At 41.3% G+C, this 21859-nt stretch overlaps 1 protein-coding gene across 1 annotated transcript in view; it reads right to left on the bottom strand.

The window, feature by feature from the left end:
* Window positions 1-19892, bottom strand: part of LOC120915130 — a 34347-nt gene extending 14455 nt beyond the window's left edge. The window contains exons 1-8 of the mRNA XM_040325389.1: window positions 19735-19892; window positions 17025-17198; window positions 13412-13616; window positions 11952-12041; window positions 10479-10598; window positions 9421-9584; window positions 4914-5000; window positions 2294-2440 (exon numbers count right to left, since the gene is read on the bottom strand). Coding sequence (XP_040181323.1) covers window positions 2294-2440; window positions 4914-5000; window positions 9421-9584; window positions 10479-10598; window positions 11952-12041; window positions 13412-13616; window positions 17025-17192 — 981 coding nt within the window. The 5' untranslated portion in view covers window positions 17193-17198; window positions 19735-19892. The remainder of the gene's footprint in view (window positions 1-2293; window positions 2441-4913; window positions 5001-9420; window positions 9585-10478; window positions 10599-11951; window positions 12042-13411; window positions 13617-17024; window positions 17199-19734) is intronic.
* Window positions 19893-21859: the final 1967 nt, after the last annotated feature.

Below are 21859 nucleotides of genomic sequence, written 5' to 3'. Positions count from 1 at the left end.
GTATCTACAATTCAATAAGAATTTACATTGACCCTCATTGAATGCAAAGCATACACCCTTCCTGACTGGACTCTGACCATTTGAAGCGGGGCGAGGGGTGAACTGGGGCCTAGGTGGCAGCATAAGGTTTAACCATAAACCAACGTCCTTAGCCCCCCAATGCAGCGATGGGTGCACAGCTAGTTTTTGACGGAAATTCTCGTCATATGAGAACCATGCGGAGCCGCCAAAGTGGCGAAAGGCCTCCGCAATAATATCCAGGTGTTGGAATAAACCTGAGCACTTCCCCGGGAAGCGTTCTCCCATAACTGCTGAATAGATACAGAACGCTTGCAGCCAGTTTTGAAATGTCTTAGGAACCGCTCTCCTCCTATCTTCCTCTGTTCTTTCGCTGGACTGCCTGTCAGATTTAGCCAAAAACTCCTTAGAAGCAGGGAGAAGTGATAATATATCGAGATATTCACCCCTCCAAATTTTTTCTTTGACTGACTTAGACAGATGAAAACCCAGCGGGGATAAACTGCAAGGGAGGGGTTCCTTAAAGGAAGACTCGCTGACCATAGCAGCCGAGGATCTGAGGGGTAAAGTATTATTAACAGCAGGACACCTCACACTCGATCTGACAGTAACATCCTTATTTAGCAGAGAGGGATGACCAGCCTCATGCCACACCACACCAACCTCCTCCATATCAATAGCATTATCGCTATTTCCAGCACCAGTCTCCTGTGCACTCTGACTTACTGTGCATGCCTGAGTACTCAGACTCTCACCTGGTTGCACATACATATTTACATTTTGTGAGGTAAAATCCGCATCATGTATACCTTTGAACTGCTGCACAATGACAGACAAAGATTCAATTAGACTAGAAAATGCAGATAACTGGTTAACATTACTGAAAACAACTTCAGGTAAAACATGCTCACCCAAGTCCCCAGGAGGGGGGGAAGAGGCAGCGCTGCTCCCTTGCTGGCAAGAAGCACCTCTTGTTGCAGCTCCCTCAGCTTGAGGAGCTAAATTATTGGTCTTACATTTCTTTTTCCTTCCAGGCTGTTTCCTGGGGGCGCCCACGCTCATCTCTGGTACTGCAGCTGGGCTGACAGATAAAACAGAGCCACTCTCCTCAGACAGGCAACGCTTCAGCCACTCTTCACCTCCCCTGCTCTCCGCCTTCTCTAGGAGTCTACATAAGAGCTCCTCACGGCTGTCCTGCACAGCGCGCTTCATCCTGAGAGAGAGGGAGAGGCGGGCGATGCTGCTTGTCAGGAGATGTGACTGAGCAAATCGCCTCAGCCTCTCCCTTATATAGGCTCGTCCAGTGCGGGTTTTACCTCACGCGAACGGACCTATCAGAGAAGGGGGCTGCCGCAGCTGACCAATCAGAGGCTGTTACTACCCCAGAGCGCGGCAGCCCACTTCTCCCTCTGCTCTATCCCATGCAGGCTCAGCATACTGCCGTAGCCTCACATACTGTATCCTCCATTACATGTGTGTGCAATACCAATTAATTACCTAATAGCTGTTTCCAACACTCTACATTCAGATAGTTTTTTTCTGTTTTTATATATTAGGTTAACTCATGACCTACATAGGGGAGCTGCCTCTTCCCTCTGAATGTTGAACAGTTTATTCCCCTTTCATCCCTCACATGCCCCCCCCCACTGTATTACTGGTCTGGCTACAGCAGTGCCATTGTTTTTTCCTACGGAACGTGAAAAGCCTTCACTGTCATTCACTGGAGACCTGAAGCAGGAGCAGCATTCTAGCAATTGAATCAGACTTTATGCCAGGAACCAGAGTTTCAGAAAAGTTCCTGATACAAATGGATGTTTCGAAACTGGGCCTATATGTGCTCATGGCCCAGCTAATTGACGAGGGGTACCCAGTTGTGTTCTTGGCAAATCACTGTGGCATACATCCAGACACAATTTGTATGACTTTTCAAGATGAGCATACAGTTTTTACTCTGGATTTATTTGTTCATTCTAATTTCTTAATTGTTTATTCTTTTTAAAATTTAAACATTAGAATTTGATATTGCTTTCATAATTTTATTTCAACATCTTCCTTTTCCCGCTATTGGTTTTCTTCACCATATATGATCACTATTTTTTCTGTTTAAAGTTGTCTGCACATTCTCCAAAATTGTAATTGTTATTCAAATATATAATATAGTTGTAAAATAAACAATATATTATCTACACCATTAGGTGAGCTGTGTGATTATATAGCTTTACTCTATTTGTTAGAAATTCATATTATAAACCACCATTGGTAACATGAAAAGTACCTGGTAGAAGGTCCTCAGGAAGAAAGGATTTGAGTCATCCTCAAATCCATCAGAAAGGATGTGAGATATGCAGTGAACAAGTAGAAGAGTAAAGCTTCCAACAGATTGGAGGTACTTTCGAGGAACAAAGAGTTTGTTCTCAGCTCTCTGTAAAAAAGATTGGATCTTATAGTTATACATAGTCTTGCATTAGACTTACAACTTTTTATTTTATTATAGTGTTATTGACTATGCCTGAATTCTGAGATAAAATTGTTTTAGCAAACAAATACATTTATTGTATGCGGCTTTCTAATGCTGAGCCTAAAGCTGGCCATAGATGGATAGAATTTCAAATGAAAATTCAAAGGAAAAGTCTTTTGTACAAAAATAATCAGAACATTCTCAGAACATTTGAATGTAGTTTGAAGGATTTTGTTTGCATTAAATGCAAATTTAATTTGATTATGGAATGAATGAACTTTACCAAATGAAAACCACGTACAGTGTTAGAAAATCATTAGTTCGAGAAACAATTTTCATTCTCCTTCTTCGAATCTTCTAGTCACTGCAGTAGGAAATGTATGTTGATTTGACCCACTAATAATTATGAAAATGAATGGAGCATTCTTTTCCTAAAAATTTACGTTTGAATTTCTACCCATATATGGCCAGCTTAACAGTAATTTTAGAGGTATTGCTATGTAAAGTAAAGTGCTGCACACTATATAAATCCTGTATAATAATAATAATAATAATAATAATAATAATAATAATAATAATAATAAGGTTTGTGTATATTTGGGGAAATAAACAATAAAGTAGTTGTGAGCTTGAAATACATTTTTGGGTATCGCATCACGCTTCACTGTATACAGTTTTTTTATTTGAGTAAATACATTTTTGTGAATCTGCAACGTTTTTTTTACTAGGGACTTCTGCAGTACTAGAACATTTTGTGCTGGCAACACTAAGCAGCTGCCTCTCAATTAGCAGCAGTGTTGTCAGTCTATCTGACCTACTTTGGTCTATGCGTGAACATTGTCTCTGCCCATGGAGCTAAAAATGTAAAAATCATCCTGTAGCTTTTACAGGCCCCTTAAAGCAAGGCTTTAAAAAAAATTATGTGTTTCTCAAATAGTCAAATTTTGTTGTGAGGACATGTGTGTGGGTGCGTGTGTTCTGTGTGTGTGTGTGTGTGTGTAAGAGGGTTATGTGGGGGAATTTTCACTATGTTACATGTTACACCCTAAAAAGGGGTGTAACATGGTGCAATAAGTGAACTTAAGCCTCGTACACACGGCCAGAAACAGCAAGAAAACTGCTAGCAGAGCTTACTTGCCGAGTATACCGTGTGTGAGTACGAGGCTTTGAGGTTTCTCATCGAGAAAACTGCTCAGAATCTAGACGAGAAAAATAGAGAACCTGCTTTCCTGCCGAGAAACCCAAGCGTGTGCATATTTACCTGTCTCCATGGAAACCGGCGCATGCTCGAAATGACTTGTGCGGTAGCTTCCAAGGCATAGGTAGGGTGAAGCAAGATGGCGGCGACGGCATTGAATGTGAGGAACGCATGCTCATTGTAGTCGATGACGTCACTGCGTTCGTGTCATTCAAAAGAATGGCGGTTCTTTTGAAACATACGTGTGTACACCCGGCCGGCAAGAAAATCTTGCCAGGAATCAACAAAACAAATTTTTTTTTCCTGTTGAGAATCCCGGCCGTGTGTACAGGGCTTCAGACTTTAAAGTGGAGTTCCACACAAAAAATGTAACTTCAACTTTTCGTATTCCCCCCCCCCCTCCGGTGTCACATTTGGCACCTTTCAGGGGGAGGGGGGGCGGATACCTGTGTAATACAGGTATTTGCTCCCACTTCCTGGCATAGATCACGTAGTGATCGCAGTGACCTACACCATGTCCGGTGCCTACACTGTCCTCCCTCACTGTCTTCTGGGAAACACACAGGTCCCAGAAGATAGCGGGGACCAATGAGGACACGCAGCGGGACTCGCACATGTGCAGTAGGGAACAGGGAAGTGAAGCCGCAAGGCTTCACTTCCAGATTCCCTCACAGAGGATGGCGGCTGGGGCAGCCGAGAGCCGAGTGATTGATTGGCTTCCGCTGCCAACATTGCGGGCACCCTGGGCAGGTAATTGTCCATTTACTAAAAGTCAGCAGCTGCAGTATTTGTAGCTGCTGGCTTTTAATATATTTTTTTTTTTTTAGGCGGACCTCCGCTTTAAGCAGAAGATTATAGTACAGTAGTTATAGCTGAATTTGTTCAGAACTGAAGAAGAAGCTGCAAAATGTCTTCAAATTTACAGAACAAGTCCAGCTACATGTGACTAACTACTATTCGCTACACCATGACCTGGATGAGTGAGAACCTTCACAGACATAAACGGCAGGTTCTCCATGAGGATGCAAGGGAAGTTTTAGAAAAGGTGAATATGAGTTACATTATAATGTAATGTATGTATTGTAAGTGGCGACTATATGTTTTTAGGGCAGTTCTACTTTTAAATATAAAAAAAAAGTGGTGGTTTACTTAAAAATAAAGTTCTACATTATGGAATCCTGTGCAATAAATAAGGGGACATTTATAAGTTAAGTGTTCTAAACATATGGAGTTACTTACCAAATACAAGAAAGATTGAGTGAACGCATTGCCGTGATAATTATTATTTGGCAAAGAAGAGGCCATTTGCAAAGAGAGATCTCCAATCTGTAAAAGTAATTACATAACATATTAATAAATGTAACAGATTCAGCCATAAAATGAAAGCCCAAATCCAGGGCAAACTGAGTGAGAAAGAGTAAGTTCCCTAAGATTTTTCTCTTTTTTTTTGTTCCAAATAAGTTTTATTAACCATAAAAAAGAAAGGGGTACAATGGTACAAGATGTGAACATATAACAGTAATAAGGTCAGTGTAATACTGAAACATATTAGGTGAACATGAAGTAATAGGCAATAAACATTGACAGATAATGTTATTTTTCTAAGCTCCTGATGGAAAGGTAGCGAGCCTCAACATGCATGGACTGTCTTCCTACAGCAGCCATGCTCCAACAAGCTACATCTTGCCTGGGATTGAACCATCCTTTATTCATCTGTCAGATTTTATATCTATATAAGATATCTATATACAGTATATAAGTATCAGTTCACACAATGCACTTTATTATTTCACTACATTTTTAATACATATTTTCATTGCACTCTTACTTTGTATAATATACTACATAACAGTTTCAGCATACTATGCATGACCCTGGTCATACCAATGTAGGGTTCTCTTGAAGTACCTTACTGTGTTGTAAGTTTTTTTCTACACATTTTTGGCTGGTGGCTTTATGTTCAGCGTGTTGTGGGCAATATTCTTAAATTGTGTGATGTTTTTAACTTTTATATGTGGGGAGTGTTGTGTGTTAGAGTACTGTATATTGGACACCACAGTTCCGTTTTTGATTTTTATGTTCGTATTACCTGTGGTCATAGTTTCTATTTCTCCCCAGTATCCTTAAGTGACTTCATACAATTTACTGTTCCTATGACCAAGGCAAGACGTAAAAGCAAATCTGCCCAATGGAGATGTGAACATCTACATCTAAAGCAAACCTGTGATTTGTCCTTGCAATGCAAAGCAATAGATTTACTCAGCTGCCCAGTACCTCCCTGCATATAGCCACCTCCCCTTCAGACAGATCCCTGCTGACATGAACAAAGATATTATATACCTGTTATTTCTAAATATTTTGAATCATGTGACTCATTGACCTTCTTCCTATGTGGTGCACTTGTGCTTGGCAGTTGGCCACTCAAACAGGGGCATAGAATTTTTTTTTGTTCAGCTCTCACAGATTACAGGATTTTGAGGCACTGGGCCCCCAGAGGAGAAACAAAATGAAATGTAGGTATGGCAGAAATGCAATTGTATGGGCTTAAAATGTGAGCCTGCCTACAGATTGCAGGGGTCAGAAATATGTAATGTAAATACTGCAGGGTTAGGTGTATGTAATGTACAAAGTAAAGGGTCAGGAGTGGATAACGCACAGACTGCAGTGGTTATAGTTGTAACATACAGTGCAGAAGTCAAAAGTATAGTCAGCCCAGCATTCTCTATGATTCATGCCAGCGCCCCCTTATGTTTAGCACAGCAGTACCCCCTATTCACACACACACTGTATGCACAGATTGTGTACACGCACACTGCTATTCCCATATACTGTATATTAGGGATGCACCGATATATCGGTGGCCGATACATATCGGCCGAAAACAGCATTTTTGGGTCCCTGCCGAAACACATTAGAATTGCCGATAATGAACGCTGTGGGCGGGACCATTTCGTTTACAAGGGGGCACAGTTCTAATACATACACAGACCGCCAGACACACACGCTGGCCGCCAGACATGTACATAGCGTGGGCAGCGGCAGCGGCACTGTACAAATTGCGTGCCGACTGCCGATCGTGCTCCACCGGATTCCTCCTAGCTCCATTTCCTGGTATTTGAACTCCCCCCTATGGGGGAGTCTTTTGGTCTAGTCCAGCGGCGTGACGTCACGGCCGGAGGTGAGGGAGGACTCGGAGCGCTGGGCAGGCCAGGAGCTGTGTCGGAGCCTGTGACAGTCAGAGTCAGAATAACCACACTGCCTGCCTAGGAGGAACCTAGCAGCGTAACCTGATAAAAAAAAGTAAGCACTAGCAGGGGGAGGGGGGTTAACTAACTGAGACTGACCAGCACTTCCCTAATGAAAAAATGGCAGATAAAAAAAAAGTATCTGCTATTTATTCACAGAGGCACAGTGAGGCTGTAATTAATGTTTTTTTTGGTAGTCAGAGAAGGCAAGCATGGCTCAATAACACACAAACGTTTTTTTTAAAAAACGTTTGTGTGTTATTGAGCCATGCTTGTCTTCTCTGACTACCAAAAAAAACATTAATTGCAGCCTCACTGTGCCATCACACGTCGCCACTGTGCCATCACACGTCGCCACTGTGCCATCACACGTCGCCACTGTGCCCATCAAACGCAGCCACTGTGCCCATCAAACCCAGCCACTGTGCCCATCAAACCCAGCCACTGTGCCCATCAAACGCAGCCACTGTGCCCATCAAACGCAGCCACTGTGCCAACACACGTCACCACTGTGCCCATCAAACGCAGCGGCCTTGCCCATCAAACGCAGCCATTGTGCCATCACATGTCGCCACTCTACCATCACACGTCGCCACTGTGCCCATCAAACGCAGCCACTGTAACCAATTATATACTATTTGTGTCTAATTTTTTAAATAAAAGTTTGGATTTTATTATATTGAATTGGAGCTTTTCAATTCTGGTTATTTTAAATCAATGAAGCTAATTAAAATGTCTCGTGTAATACATCCAATTATTGAAAAAAAAATTGAAATAGGGGAAAAAAAGAAAAGTAATTTTCGGTTTCGGTCTGAATTTTTTTTTCATTTCGGTTTCGTTTCGGTTCTGAAATTTCCATTTCGGTGCATCCCTACTGTATATACACATTCATATAAACACACTCAATCGCTCCTTTAGTGACATTACTGGCTTTTCCTTCAGCCTCTCCTGCCAGTGGGAAAGTGCTCAATGGCAGTGCTGAGGGGAGTGGCTTAACAGGTTGTGCCCTGTTTAAGGCCACCCTCCTCATGCCTATATAGAAAATGATGTGGGTGCCTGGAATCAACATGCAGGTGAACACAGACAATAGAGAAACATGGTCATGAGCAGTGTTGGGATGTAGAACACTAGGCAAAAGATGCAGAGCTCATGACCAGGTGTGTGGAGGAGGGAGGGAGGAGGCAGAATTTGGACTGGCCCCTTTTTCTTTCCCTTATTTATGCCCCAGTGCTCAGGGAGCAGTTGCTGCACATAGAGGATGGGGTGATAATCACCTTCCCTGTTCCTAGCTCCAACTAGGACATAGCCCACATAGGGCTTCTTCTTCTCACTCCTGGCATTGAAAGGAGTGGAAGGAGAGTGAAGGATAGGTAAGTAGAAGTATCTGCCTTTAAGTGAACTTGTTTTTTCGATCTTCAACACTTTGCACTTTAGGTAACATTACCTGAATGTTTGCTTCACATTCAGCAAATGGTTACTATAACTAGGCATATTCAGAAAATGGTTACTATAACTAGGCATATTCAGAAAATGGTTACTATAACTAGCCAACAGCCTCATTCAAAGTCCCAAATTTCCCTTTTTATTTACTTGAACCCGGGATGGTGGCAAACATATTTATGCGCCTCATTTAAAGTCCCAACCCCCCCCCCCTTTTATACATAACTAGGCATACAGGGCCAGATCCACAGCCAGCCGCCATAACTTAAAAATTCCCATTTAAGTTACACTGCTGGAAAATTTCTACCTAAGTGCCCGATCCACAAAGCACTTACCTAGAAATTTTCTGCTGTGTAACTTAAATCCGGCCGGCGCAAGGCGGTCCTATTCAAATGGGGCGAGTCCCATTTAAATTAGGCGTGCTCCCGCGCGGGACGTACTGCGCATGCTCCCGACGTCATTTTCCCGACGTGCTTTGCACGGTTTTACATTACGCCGAGTTTTGTGAATCGCGCCGGGTAAAAAAAGTTGCGTCGGGAAAAAAAAAAGTTACGGCGGGCAAAAAAAACTGAAAAAAAACAGCGTCGCGAGAAAGAAGGGTCTACTTTTACAAGGTGTAAACAGTTTACACTTTGTAAAAGCAGCCCTAATTTTACACATGCAACTTAAAACTTACGGAGTAAAAACGAAGCTGAAAAGCTTTGTGGATCTCCGTAAGTGCTAATTTGCATACCCGAAGCGGCATTTCGACTCAAAATGCCCCCAGCGGCGGATGCGGTACAGCATCCTAAGATCCGACAGTGTAAGTCCCTTACACATGTCGGATCTTCTGCCTATCTATTGGAAACTGATTCTGTGGATCAGTTCCAAAGATAGAAACAGGGATACGACGGCGTATCAGTAGATACGCCATCGTATCCCTTTTGTGGATCTGGCCCACTGTTCCCTATTTGATCACCATAAGTTTGCAGTAAATGTCTTCTCTTGTCCCTATTGGGGGAACACATTGCAAAACCCATGAATATAGAAAAATTTGGTATATAAAAAACAGAGATACTTACATTAAAATGTGATTTTAAGAGCTGCAAGATATAAATCCCATATTGGTATATTACAAACTCTCTGCCTGATAGATCTTCAGGATGAACAGGACTTAGATCTCCTTCGCAGTTTACCTGTAAATCCTCAATATCTCTGAATGCATTTTTTGGTAAAGAATTCTCATCTGTGGATTCAAAAGAAAGGTTTGTTATATGTGGCTTGACCACTTAGCAATAAAAACTTAATAGCCTACTTCCCAAATATTCCATAACTTTCTTAATGTAAAACAAAACGCGTTTGTAACACGTAACATTTGCTGCAAAACTAATAGTGCACTTTAAGAGGTGTTTTTAATGTATACAAATTTTGCATTGTTTTTTTACCCCTAAAACTGCATGTATTTTGTTCTGTGTGAATGGGGCAAAATCTATTTTTTTTAGGCTATATTCTCTGCAGATCATATGTTCATTATAACAAAAATAGTGTGAATGGGGAAACATTGCATTATGACCACTAGATGACCACCGAATATGCTCTGCTGGCCATAATGTGGTACTTTCCCCATACACACTTTTTGCAAGGATTACCATTCGGTCTGCAGAGAATATAGCCTATAGACATTAGATTTTGTCCCATTCTCACCAAATGCATTTACATGCAGTTATGATAGAAAAAAAGCTATGCGGATGTTTTATAAATACACTCCTTTGTGATGCTACAGTTTATTCATAAAACATCTGGTCATATAGCATTTTTCCCTCCAGGTTCATCATGGTAAAATAATAATTTTGCGCATCAGAATTGCTACAGATGATCAAATTTTCTGATAGGAATTTTTTTCCATCGGAAAATTTGAGAACCAGCTCTAAATCTTTTGTTGGCGGAAATTCCGACAGCAAAAGTCTGATGGAGCATACACACGGTCGGAATTTCCATTCAAAAGCTCACATCTGACTGTTGCTGTCGGAATTTCTGATCGTGTGTACGGGGCATCACTCTGCCTGGTCCCTGGTATATTTATGTAATGAGAAAATAGCTCACCATGATACATATGGTACATTAAAATCAACTTTCCTACCTGAATCATTCTTGACTCCCGTTAGCTTAGTACTCTGAACATTGGCTTTCAGCTGATTGTCTACTTCTTTCAGTAGAGTTAGCAACAGTGAGGATTCTTGAAGTTTGCTTGTATTTTCATCTGTTTAACCAGGCAAGGAGGAGTAAAGATATTTAATTAGTGTCAGACATTGCTAATACTATGATACATGTATGACATTTTTTAGTAAAATGTTTTGCACAAAAAAAAAACACAAAAGTAACATTTAGGCTTCATTTCCACTGACGTTTTTACAGCCACTTTTCTGAGCGTTTTTTACAGCTTAAAAAAGCCTGTCCATGTTATTCTATGGCATCATGCCCACATAGGCGTTTTTGAGCTGCGAATGGCATAGGCGTTTTTGAGCTGTAAAAAAACGCAGGGCCAGGGCGTTCTGAAGCTCCAGAGTAGAGCTGTAAAAACGCCAGACATTAAAAACCGCTCGAAAACGCTCAAAAACGCTCAAAACGCTCAAAAACGCTACCGCTGCGTTTTTGAGCTCCAATTTTTTTTTTTTTACAAAATAAACATTGACAGGCGTTTTTAAGCTGTAAAAAAGGTTAACACAAGTGGATGTAAAAACGCCAGTGGAAATGAAGCCTAAAGATTGTTGTGAACATCTGTTCAGTTAAATTGTTGACAGGATAAGATCTAAAGGTCCTAACTACATATATATATATATATATATACAGTGTGACTTCAGGTGACGTCTTTGCAGTAAGTCACACCCTAAATCACCCAAGGTAGTGCAGGAACTCATCTTCAAATCGATTGGGCACCGCAAAGCACTAATTTGAACAGTGCCATTGCCGACAATATGGTGCGATTTGACCTGTCAAAAAATCGCATGGCAAGTTACTCCAATGTGAACAAGGGCTAAAGAACTTAAAGTGGTTGTAACCCCCTCAAAAAACAAAATGACCTTATTCCTTTAACGCATGAATAACAGCACAGTGTTTGTGCTGTGTAATTTGTCACTTTTTATAATCTAAAATACCTGACTGATCCTACCAGGTGCTGCCCTCCCCTCTGTAAACTGACCACGTTTATCATGGCTGCTTATAAAAGAGACAGCCCCCTGTTGCCCCTCTCCCCCCCTTTCCCCCTCCCTTGCTGCCTATCGGCTAGTCTCAGTGCCGATCTGCTCCCCATCCCTCTCTTCCTGCTACTATAATAACTTTGTCATTTTAGAGCGCTGCAAGGTGCTCATGTGACCGCCCGCCACTCTCCTGCCCTCCTCCTGTCTGACGTCAGCGAGGGATTTTCAGCCCCTCCAAGGTTAGGTGTCAGCAACAGATAGACCATATTTTTGTCTTTTTCTTTTACTCTCACCACTAAAAGACCTAAGAACTAATTTTCCCAAAAACAACATGCCAAGAGCTGATGATGCATCCTTGAGTTTTACATTAAACTTCAATTATGCCAGAGTAACAGAAAAAAAAAAACATACTATACCTGCAGGGAAAATTGAAGTATACATACAATGAACTAAAAGTGTAGTTCTGGCAGCTGCAATTTGGTCAGCTTTTTGAAATATGCTTATATCTGCACAATACAAATATAGACAAGAGCTTTTGTTAAATTATATACAAGTGAAATGGAGACATCTTTTAAAAAATATACAGTACAAACAAGTAAAGCTAGGTAAAGTGGAAGATGAGGGAATTAATATAAACAATATGGGTTAACTAAGGGTTAAAAGGAGGTTAAAGCAGAGCTCCACCCAAAAGTGGGATCTTCACTTATCTGCCCCTTTCCCCCCTCTGGCTCCCCTCCTCCTTCCCCCAATTCACAAAACGCAGCGCGCTTTGTGCATGCGCAGTAGGGAACCAGCTGTTAAGCCACAAGGCTTCACTGCTGGATTCCCTTACAAACAATGGCGGTGGCAGCACCCAAGGGCAGATGGAAAAGTTGACTGACATCGCAGGATCACTGGACAGGTAAATGTGTCCTAATAACCCCTGTCAGATTTTTTTACACCACCTGTGTCCAATTTTAAAGATTTCCCTTAACTTCCTGTCCCATAGCCAGACAGGAAGTGAGAGGAAATTCTTTCAAATTAGGGGAAATCCTTTGGATCGTACGAGGTCATTAAAACTAGTGTCCCCATTGGAAGATTTTCTATAAATTACTTTTCAGGGCACAACCCACAATTTGGGATTTTCTTTAATTTCCCTTTCAAAGATAATGGTAAACAGGACACAAAGAGAGGGTGAATCTCTTTAATGAGGGCACAGACAGCAGTAAAAACGGACAGAGGTTCTAAACCTTCTCCATTCTATCCAAAACTAAACAAAAAAAATTGCCTTTAGTTATACTTTAAGTGCAGATTAAAGATTAATACTTTGCATAGAAGCACTTGATTATGAAAAAAAGTAGAGCATGTTCACTTTGCAAGGGAGTTTTCCCACTGCTAATAGTACAAGTGTGGTGAAATTTCAATTTGTAAAAAATAATCAATTACATGCAAGGAAAATGATAATAACAGTAATTTTGCTTACACATGCCTGGATGATAGAAGTCAGCAGAGCTTCACGTGATTCACTAAGGGAAAAATTCCCTAACAAAGTGAAAATTTGCTAAGATAACAGCCTCTTTGCCTTTAGTAAAATAAAACTCTACGTATTAATACTAGCCGTCAAAACTCCCAATACACGGAACTGAACTGCCTCTGTGTTGACTTGACCTTGTCTCCCTTCCCCATGTGCATGAGTACTTTGTTGCTTACAGTCTCATAGAAATTTGGAACATTCTCAACACTGTCATTAAAAAACATTATTTTTATGAAGATTTAAAGATCCACAAAAGAGGAAATGTAATGTGACTATTGGCACACAGGTGTGTCATCTTAGGTTAGAAAGTGTGGATATATCGTGATTTTTCTTTTGCAACTGCAATATAATACATGTACATACTGTCTACCAATAGAGTTAGAATCTTCTGGTCACTGTTCTGTAAGTTGGGATTTCTGTGGCGTGTATCCAGATCTGGATTGCTGGACTCTTCTAGTTTTTTCTTTATCAATAGTTCCCTTTCAATTTTCATATCTAGCCTCTCAAGACTGTGCTGAAGAGCCTTCTCTAGAAAAGTGATAGTTTCATCATGTTCCTTAACAAGTTTCTAAAATATAAGCAACAATAAACAATATTAAGGCCCAAACAAATAGTTATATTAGGTCAGCAATCTTTATAAGTGACTACACATAGTAAAAATACTTCTACAGAATGGTCTGAAAAGACCAGGCTTTCAGAAGATCCCTTTAAAAAACAATCACATCAGTGTAATAGATTCACAATGAATGTAGCATTGGGCTAAACTGTATATGAAATACATTTACTGTAGATAGCTCTGTCCTTGTGCTTTGAATCTGGGCTTCGCCTCAGCGTAAGTTCGTCACATCTACTACCACATGGAACAAGAAGGAGCTGTATTAACAAGACTTCTGCTACAAAAATATTTATTGGAGCTGCTTTGACCACCCCTCTTCCCAGCCCCCACATTAAATACAATTACTTTAATGATTCCAACAAAAAAAAACTTACAAATGAAGTGAAGTAACCTAAACCTTTAAGCCCCTTTCACATGTACGGATCACGTGAGGATCCGTACATGTCTCATCCGCTTGCTCAGCGGGGATCGCTCCATTGATCCCCGCTGAGCCGACAAATGACAAGGCGGTCCCTGCACACTGCAGGGACCGCCCTGTCAGATCTCTGCTCTCCCCTATAGAGGGATCGGATGAACACGGACCATCTGTCCATGTTCACTCGATCCGCTCTGCAGACGGATGGAAAAATAGGATTTTACTCCGTCTGCAGAATCAGACCATAGCAGGGACCGTGAAAACTAATAACACAAAAAAATAGGGGTACCCATGTGGGTAGGTGACCCTGGTGAGAAATAAATAAATAAAAAACTAAGTGACTACTAAAAAAGGGGAAGGAGGTGAATACAATAACATATAATGTGAACACTAAGTGACACGGTGTAACAGGCTGGATATACCAGGTAGACAATAATAAAGGTTAGTACACAAATGTGAACAAATCAATAGCTCACAAGCTAAAATATCTGTGCTGTGCGTAGCAACACACAGAAACAATGCATAGCAAAAAAAATGTGAAGAAAATCCATAGGAATGGTCACACCAAAACCCAAAAGAAAAAAGTCCAGTGTTAAAATAAGGGCACGTGATGTGACGAACACTAGTCGGGAATAGGAGTTACAGAGCTGACACAGACCGACGGCGATGAGACGAGCTCGCTGCTCGTAGGTGTTTTGCTGCTGTCTGTATTTTAAAATGTGAGTTTTTGACTTGTTACTACCTGTACCTTAATACATTTTATGAGATACTGCACTATGGGCCCCCCTCTTTTTCCTTCCATCTTATACCCCCTGAGCACTGGCTGATACCACGGACAGGAGGTGGAAGACACAGAAAAAGCGAAAGTTGCCCTGCTTACCAGTGAATTTCCAACAACCAGTTCCGGATATGAACGCGGCGTTCGTGGAGATAGGTCCACTATCCACAGCCTCAATGTGAGTGCGTGTATATGTGATATATCAAACCCATTTCAAGTTTTCCCACAGGATTATGCTATTTTCCGTTTATTTTTATTTTTGCTTCCATGTTTGTATGAACACTTGACGAGGAGCCCTCTCCAGCATATACCAGTGTGGTTGCACATCTAGGGAGACATCTGTGGTACTGTGAGACATCCGTGCTATGGCTCTGAGGTGAGCATTTAGTACCACAAGAGGTGTGCGCACTGAAGTCTGCTTTATTTAAACACTGGACTTTTTTCTTTTGGGTTTTGGTGTCACCATTCCTATGGATTTTCTTCACATGTTTTTTGCTATGCATTGTTTCTGTGTGTTGCTACATACAGCACAGAAATTTTAGCTTGTGTGAGCTATTGATTTGTTCACATTTGTGTACTAACCTTTATTATTGTCTACCTGGTATATCCAGCCTGTTACACTGTGTCACTTAGTGTTCACATCATATGTTATTGTATTCACCTTCTTCCCCTTTTTTAGTAGTCACTTAGTTTTTTATTTATTTATTTATTTCTCACCAGGGTCACCTACCCACATGGGTACCCCTATTTTTTGTGTTATTAGTTTTTACAGTGCTTCACCACCACCTATCTATATTTGTATTTTTTCTGTTTAAGGCAGACTATCAGGTGATTGTAGCAGTGCCCCCCAGTGTCCAGCATAGATAGCGCAAGAGTACCACCATTCATATACATAGCAGGGACCGGTGAGATCGGGTGTCCGCGGAAGTTCATCTGCTGACACCCGCTATCCCATAGGGATTAATGTATGTCTCTTTTTCATCCAAAAACGGATGGATGAAATACGGACATACTGTCCGTACGTGTGAAAGGGCCCTTACACGAAAATCAAAAGCACATAAATCTTTTTAAAACCCTATAAGACCTAAATTTCACTTTCTATAGAGGGAGCTACTGTACATAATAATAGTAGGAAATATTTAATTAATAAAACCTATATTGCTCGCTACTAGCTATAGGAGAAAATATCAAGCATGCTAAAAGCTTACATATACACGGAAATTCTTTTTTTTCCTCTAAGTAGGTTTAATTATTTTTTTATATCCTAAAATTCCAAAGGTCTGAGAAATGTCAATTATGTAAATTTGTAATCATATAGAACATTTCTAAATCTGTACTAGCTGTCATGGGTATGCAGTAATGTTTGTCTGTCAGCTTACCTCTCCATGTGTTCTGCTTAAGAGGCCAGCCACTCTCACCTGGCTCATTAAGTAATCTCTCCTCAAAGCATGGCTCTCCCTCAACCCCTATGAGGGAACTCTTTATTAATCCGTGCTCTGCAAGCCAGCTCTGCTGATCAATATTGTGTGTTTGACTTTCGTGTGCGACTTGCTGTGTCTTCTATGTCTGATTCCAGTTATGGATCTTGGCTTGTTCTTGACTATCATTATCAGCTTGTTACCCCGACCTTTGGCCATCTCCCGACTATCCTTACCTGCTTGTTGCCCTGATCTCCTGACTATGCTTTGTTGTCGCAGTATGCTGTTTCCACTCTACCTCCCTGTAGTCTACTGTGAGTGTGAGCTGGGAGGCCCTAGGGGTCTCGACCTGGAGCCAGACTGCAGCTAAATCCATCCCCACCACTAGGGGCCTCTGGTGAACACCCGCTGGCTCTTAGATTTCAAGCCCTGGGAAATATCATGCTCTAGCTCCCAGTGTAATCCGTGTTGGTACTACAGAGTATCTGCTCTCCTGTATATCCTAGAACTCCATCCGCAACAGTCAGCCATAGGGTCCACTACTTTGCGGTGCACACCAGACCCCAACAGGGTGCATCTGTCACCTGGACTCAGATGACCTGACACTATCTTTCCTTATGGTCCTCCTAATGTGCTGTATAAGTCCTATCTGTGTGTATTGAGAGGGCCAGTGAGGATGGCTGAGAATTGAGAAAGCATTTGAAAAAATCTGAACTTGTAGTTAGACAGTGCAGCCAACTTTCCCTGACCTCTTTCAGCAAATCACTCAATTCTCCTCGTTCCAGCTGGTCCTGGAGTTTCAGGCGTTCATCTAAAATTTGTTTTCTGTGAGCCTGTTCCACTTCTGCCTGCTTGGCTTGCTTGAATAATGCTTGTTCGTCTAATGGAACGTTCCCCTTTTGTTCTGATGACACCATTTTGCACTGTAACAAGATATATATTGTTACAGTTGTTACTTAAATATATTCTGAGAAGTAGGAGTTTGGAAATTACCATAACTTAAATGATAAACAGTAATTAATTAATTCATTTAAATCTTATTTAAAGATCAAGCAGAACACACATGCTAGAGTAGTTATTGAATTGTAATAACCACTAACTGCAAATGTGAATTTATTTTCAATTGAAAATATTTTTGGTTAATTAAAAAAATGACTAAGATTAGTTTACAGTACAAGTAAAAGTATATATGCCAAATTTCTATCAATGTTGGGCAAGTTTTACATAGCGTGCCCAGCAGACCGGTTTCTCTGATGGAACTGAGTTGCCTTAAAGCGGAGTTCCGGCCACAATTTCACTTTTTAAATATAAATACCCCTGTAATACACAAGCTTAATGTATTCTAGTAAAGTTATTCTGTTGTTACAGCATTTAGACACTTTATAAAATAGAAATTGACTGGGGCCATCTTAAGTGTGGGCATCATGAAGCCAGACTGTATGACTTCCTGGATTTCAGCCTTGCAGATCTCGCACATGCTCAGTGCTGCACAAGCAGTGTCAGATCAGGTTTCAGCACCTGTGCTGTCCAAGTGACATGATTCTTTGAGACTGGGGAGTGCACAGACTCCTGGAAAGTTACACCCACTACATTCCCAGGAGTCTGTGCGGTGTAGGTTAGGAAGCATTAAAGCGGGAGTTCACCCATTTAAAAAAAAAAAAAAAATCTCCCCTTAGCTTCCTGCTCGTTCGGTCTAGGGGAATCGGCTATTTATATTAAAATAGGTGCAGTACTTACCCGTTTTCGAGCTGCATCTTCTTCCGTCGCTTCCGGGTATGGGTCTTCGGGAGCGGGCGTTCCTTCTTGATTGACATTCTTCCGAGAGGCTTCCGACGGTCGCATCCATCGCGTCACTCGTAGCCGAAAGAAGCCGAACGTCGGTGCGGCTCTATACTGCGCCTGCGCACCGACGTTCGGCTTCTTTCGGAAAATCGTGACGCGATGGATGCGACCGTCGGAAGCCTCTCGGAAACCTGTCAATCAAGAAGGACCGCCCATTCCCGAAGCCCATACCCGGAAGCGACGGAGAGGATGCGTCTCGTAAACGGGTAAGTACTGCACATATTTTAAAATAAATTGCCGATTCCCCTAGTAATAACGAGCAGGAAGCGAAGGGGGAAAAGTGCCCTCTAAGGGTGAACCCCCGCTTTAAGCACCGAGGTGCAGGAAGTGGGAAGATTAACTATTCTGCCTAGCAACAACACTTTGAAGGCATCTAAAAAAAAAAAAAAAAAAATTCGTAAAGGACTAATGACATTTTTTTAAAACTACTGATGTAATGTTATATTTATGGGTGGAACTCCACTTTAATAGTTGTACTTTCTTAGAATGACAGATTTTTTTTTAGTGATATAGATGTAAATAGGATATTTACACCAAAAACAAATATTTTACATATCAAAGTGAACAATAAGTATTATTCTCTTACAACAGTGGTTCTCAACTCTTTTCCTCAGGACCCACTAAGAGGCCAGATTTTAAGTATTACCTTGGGGAGATGCAGACCAAAATACTGAAATCACTGAGCAGCAAATGATATCACCTGTGATGTATTTCAGTTATCTTGCAAACCTGGCCTGTTAGTGGGTTCTGAGGACGGGAGTTAAGAACCACTGTCATGTAACTAGATTCACAAAGACCGCCCTAACTTTGCGGCGGCATAGTGTATCGTGTTTACACTACTCCGCCGTAAGTTAGCGAGGCAAGTACATGATTCACAAAGTACTTGCCTGCTAAGTTACGGCGGCATAGCGCAAATCGGGCGGGCGTAAGCGCGGCTAATTCAGATTCGGCTGAGGGGGCATGTTTTATGTTAATGGGGTGACCTGACGTGATTGACGTATTTTACGAACGGCGCATGTGCCATCCGTGTACATATCCCAGTGTGCATTGCGGAAAAGTACGCCGCACGGTCGTATTGGTTTCAACGTGGACGTAAATTACGTCCAGCCCTATTCACGGACAACTTACGCAAAAAACGTAAAAGTTTCACATTTCGACGCGGGAACGACGGCCATACTTAACATTACTATTCCAGCTATTTGATGGAATAACTTTAGGCCTGAAAGTGCGTTACGTAAACGGCGTATCTTTACTGCGTCGGGCAAGCGTACGTTCGTGAATCGGCGTATCTACTCATTTACATATTCTAGGCCGACCGCAATGGAAGCGCCACCTAGCGGTCAGCCTAGAAAGTACACTTTAGGATACGACGGTGTAAGACACTTACACTCGTATCTGAGCCTAATTTAAGCGTATCTGGTTACCAGGATACGCTTAAATTAGCGCTGGCGCACATTCAGACTTAGGCTGGCGCATCTACTGATACGCCAGCCTAAGTCTTTCTGAATCCACCTATTAGAATATAATTTTATCAAACAATGCTTACTTCTCTGGTCTGCAGCTTTACTCCTCTTTGGTCATATGTAGTTTATTTTTATATATTGAACATGTAATTACCTGTTGGGTACTCTCAGATATCTCTTTAAGCTCCTCCTTTAGATGTTTAAATTGCTGTTCTACAAAGGCCTGAAGTTCATATTCCAGACAATTTGCTTCCTCCAAACATCCAAGAATGTGTACCTGCCAAATTATGTTGTGCTAGTTATATTTCATTGTTTGATCTGAGAGAAGTATTTCAGAACACAGATGCGATTAAAAACATTGATTAAGCACAATTCATCTTTAATTTGTTGAATCATGTAATACATATACGGTAAAACTTTGGTTTGAGAGTAACTTGGTTTGAGAGTGTTTTGCAAGACAAGCAAAATGTTTTAATAAATTGTGACTTGATCTACAAGCAATGTCTTGATATAAGAGTAGTGTCATGTCACAACTGAGAAGAGAAGATAAGGGATAGAAGAGAAGAGGGGCGCCTCTAAGTGTAGCAATATGGTTACATTTAATGAAGAAACAACATTTAGCAAACTCACACGGTTGATAAATAAAACAGGCACATCTAAGTATGCAGGCATCCGGGGTAAAGCTGTCTACATAGACCATCCTCCGCAACACCATTGACATCATCCTTTCCGGGTTCAAGCCACACTTTCAGATCGCTCTACTGCACTGTCTTCCTGGTCACGATTGCAGACTGACAGCGGTGAGAGCCGGCGGTGCGGGGGACGGTCTATGTGGACAGCTTCCCCCGGATCCCTGCATACTTGGATGTGCCTATTTTCATCATCAACCATGTGAGTTGCTAAATGTTGTTCCTTCACTAAATGTAACCATATTTCTACACTTAGAGGCGCCTCTCTTCTCTTTTATACTCTGTAGCTCCTGCTGGATTTTGTTTCTAATCTCCTTGTGGAGTCTTCCATTTGTAGATGGACATTTTATTGTTACCAAACCAATCACATTGCTATAATCTTTTTATATGGATTATAAACGGAAGGACTTACGAATAAATGGTTGTGGAACTAATCATTTTAGTTTCCATTATTTCTTATGGGGAAATATGCCTTGATATACAAGTGCTTTGGATTACAAGCATGTTTCTGGAACGAATTATGCTCGCAATTCGAAGTTTTACTGTACAATATATCCTTGTGGACAGCCTTCCCAGAAGAGCTGAATCTGTTATAGCTGCAAAGGGTGAGCCAACTCAATTGTGAACCCTATGGACTAAGACTGGGATGCCATTAAATTTCAAGTAGGTGTAAAGGCAGGCGTCCCAATACTTTTGGTAATATAATGTAAATATATATATATATATATATATATATATATATATATATATATATATATATATACACACAGTATCTCACAAAAGTGAGTACACCCCTCATATTTTTGTAAATATTTTATTATATCTTTTCATGTGACAACACTGAAGAAATTACACTCTGCTACAATGTAAAGTAGTGAGTGTACAGCTTGTATAACAGTGTAAATTTGCTGTCCCCTCAAAATAACTCAACACGCAGCCATTAATGTCTAAACCACTGGCAACAAAAGTGAGTACACCCCTAAGTGAAAATGTCCAAATTGGGCCCAATTAGCCATTTTCCCTCCCTGATGTCATGTGACTCGTAAGTGTTTACAAGGTGTGAATGAGGAGCAGGTGTGTTAAATTTGGTGTTATCGCTCTCACTTTCGCATACTGGTCACTGGAAGTTTAACATGGAACCTCATTGCAAAGAACTTGCTGAGGATCTTAAAAAAAAGATTGTTGCTCTACATAAAGATGGCCCAGGCTATAAGAAGATATAAGATATATAAGAAGGCTATAAGAAGATTACCAAGATCCTGAAACTGAGCTGCAGCACGGTGGCCAAGACCATACAACGGTTTAACAGGACGGGTTCCACTCAGAACAGGCCTTGACATGGTCGACCAAAGAAGTTGAGTGCACGTGCTCAGCGTCATATCCAGAGGTTGTCTTTGGGAAATAGACATATGAGTGCTGCCAGCATTGATTCAGAGGATGAAGGGGTGGGGGTCAGCCTGTCAGTGCTTAGACCATACGCCGCACACTACATCAAATTGATCTGCATGGCTGTCATCCCAGAAGGAAGCCTCTACTAAAGACGATGCACAAGAAAGCCTGCAAACAGTTTGCTGAAGACAAGCAGACTAA

Source organism: Rana temporaria, chromosome 10, assembly GCF_905171775.1.
Source record: "Rana temporaria chromosome 10, aRanTem1.1, whole genome shotgun sequence".
Taxonomy (NCBI): Eukaryota; Metazoa; Chordata; class Amphibia; order Anura; family Ranidae; genus Rana; species Rana temporaria.
Note: the sequence above shows the minus strand (reverse complement) of the source record. Positions and strands in the feature narration are given on the sequence as shown.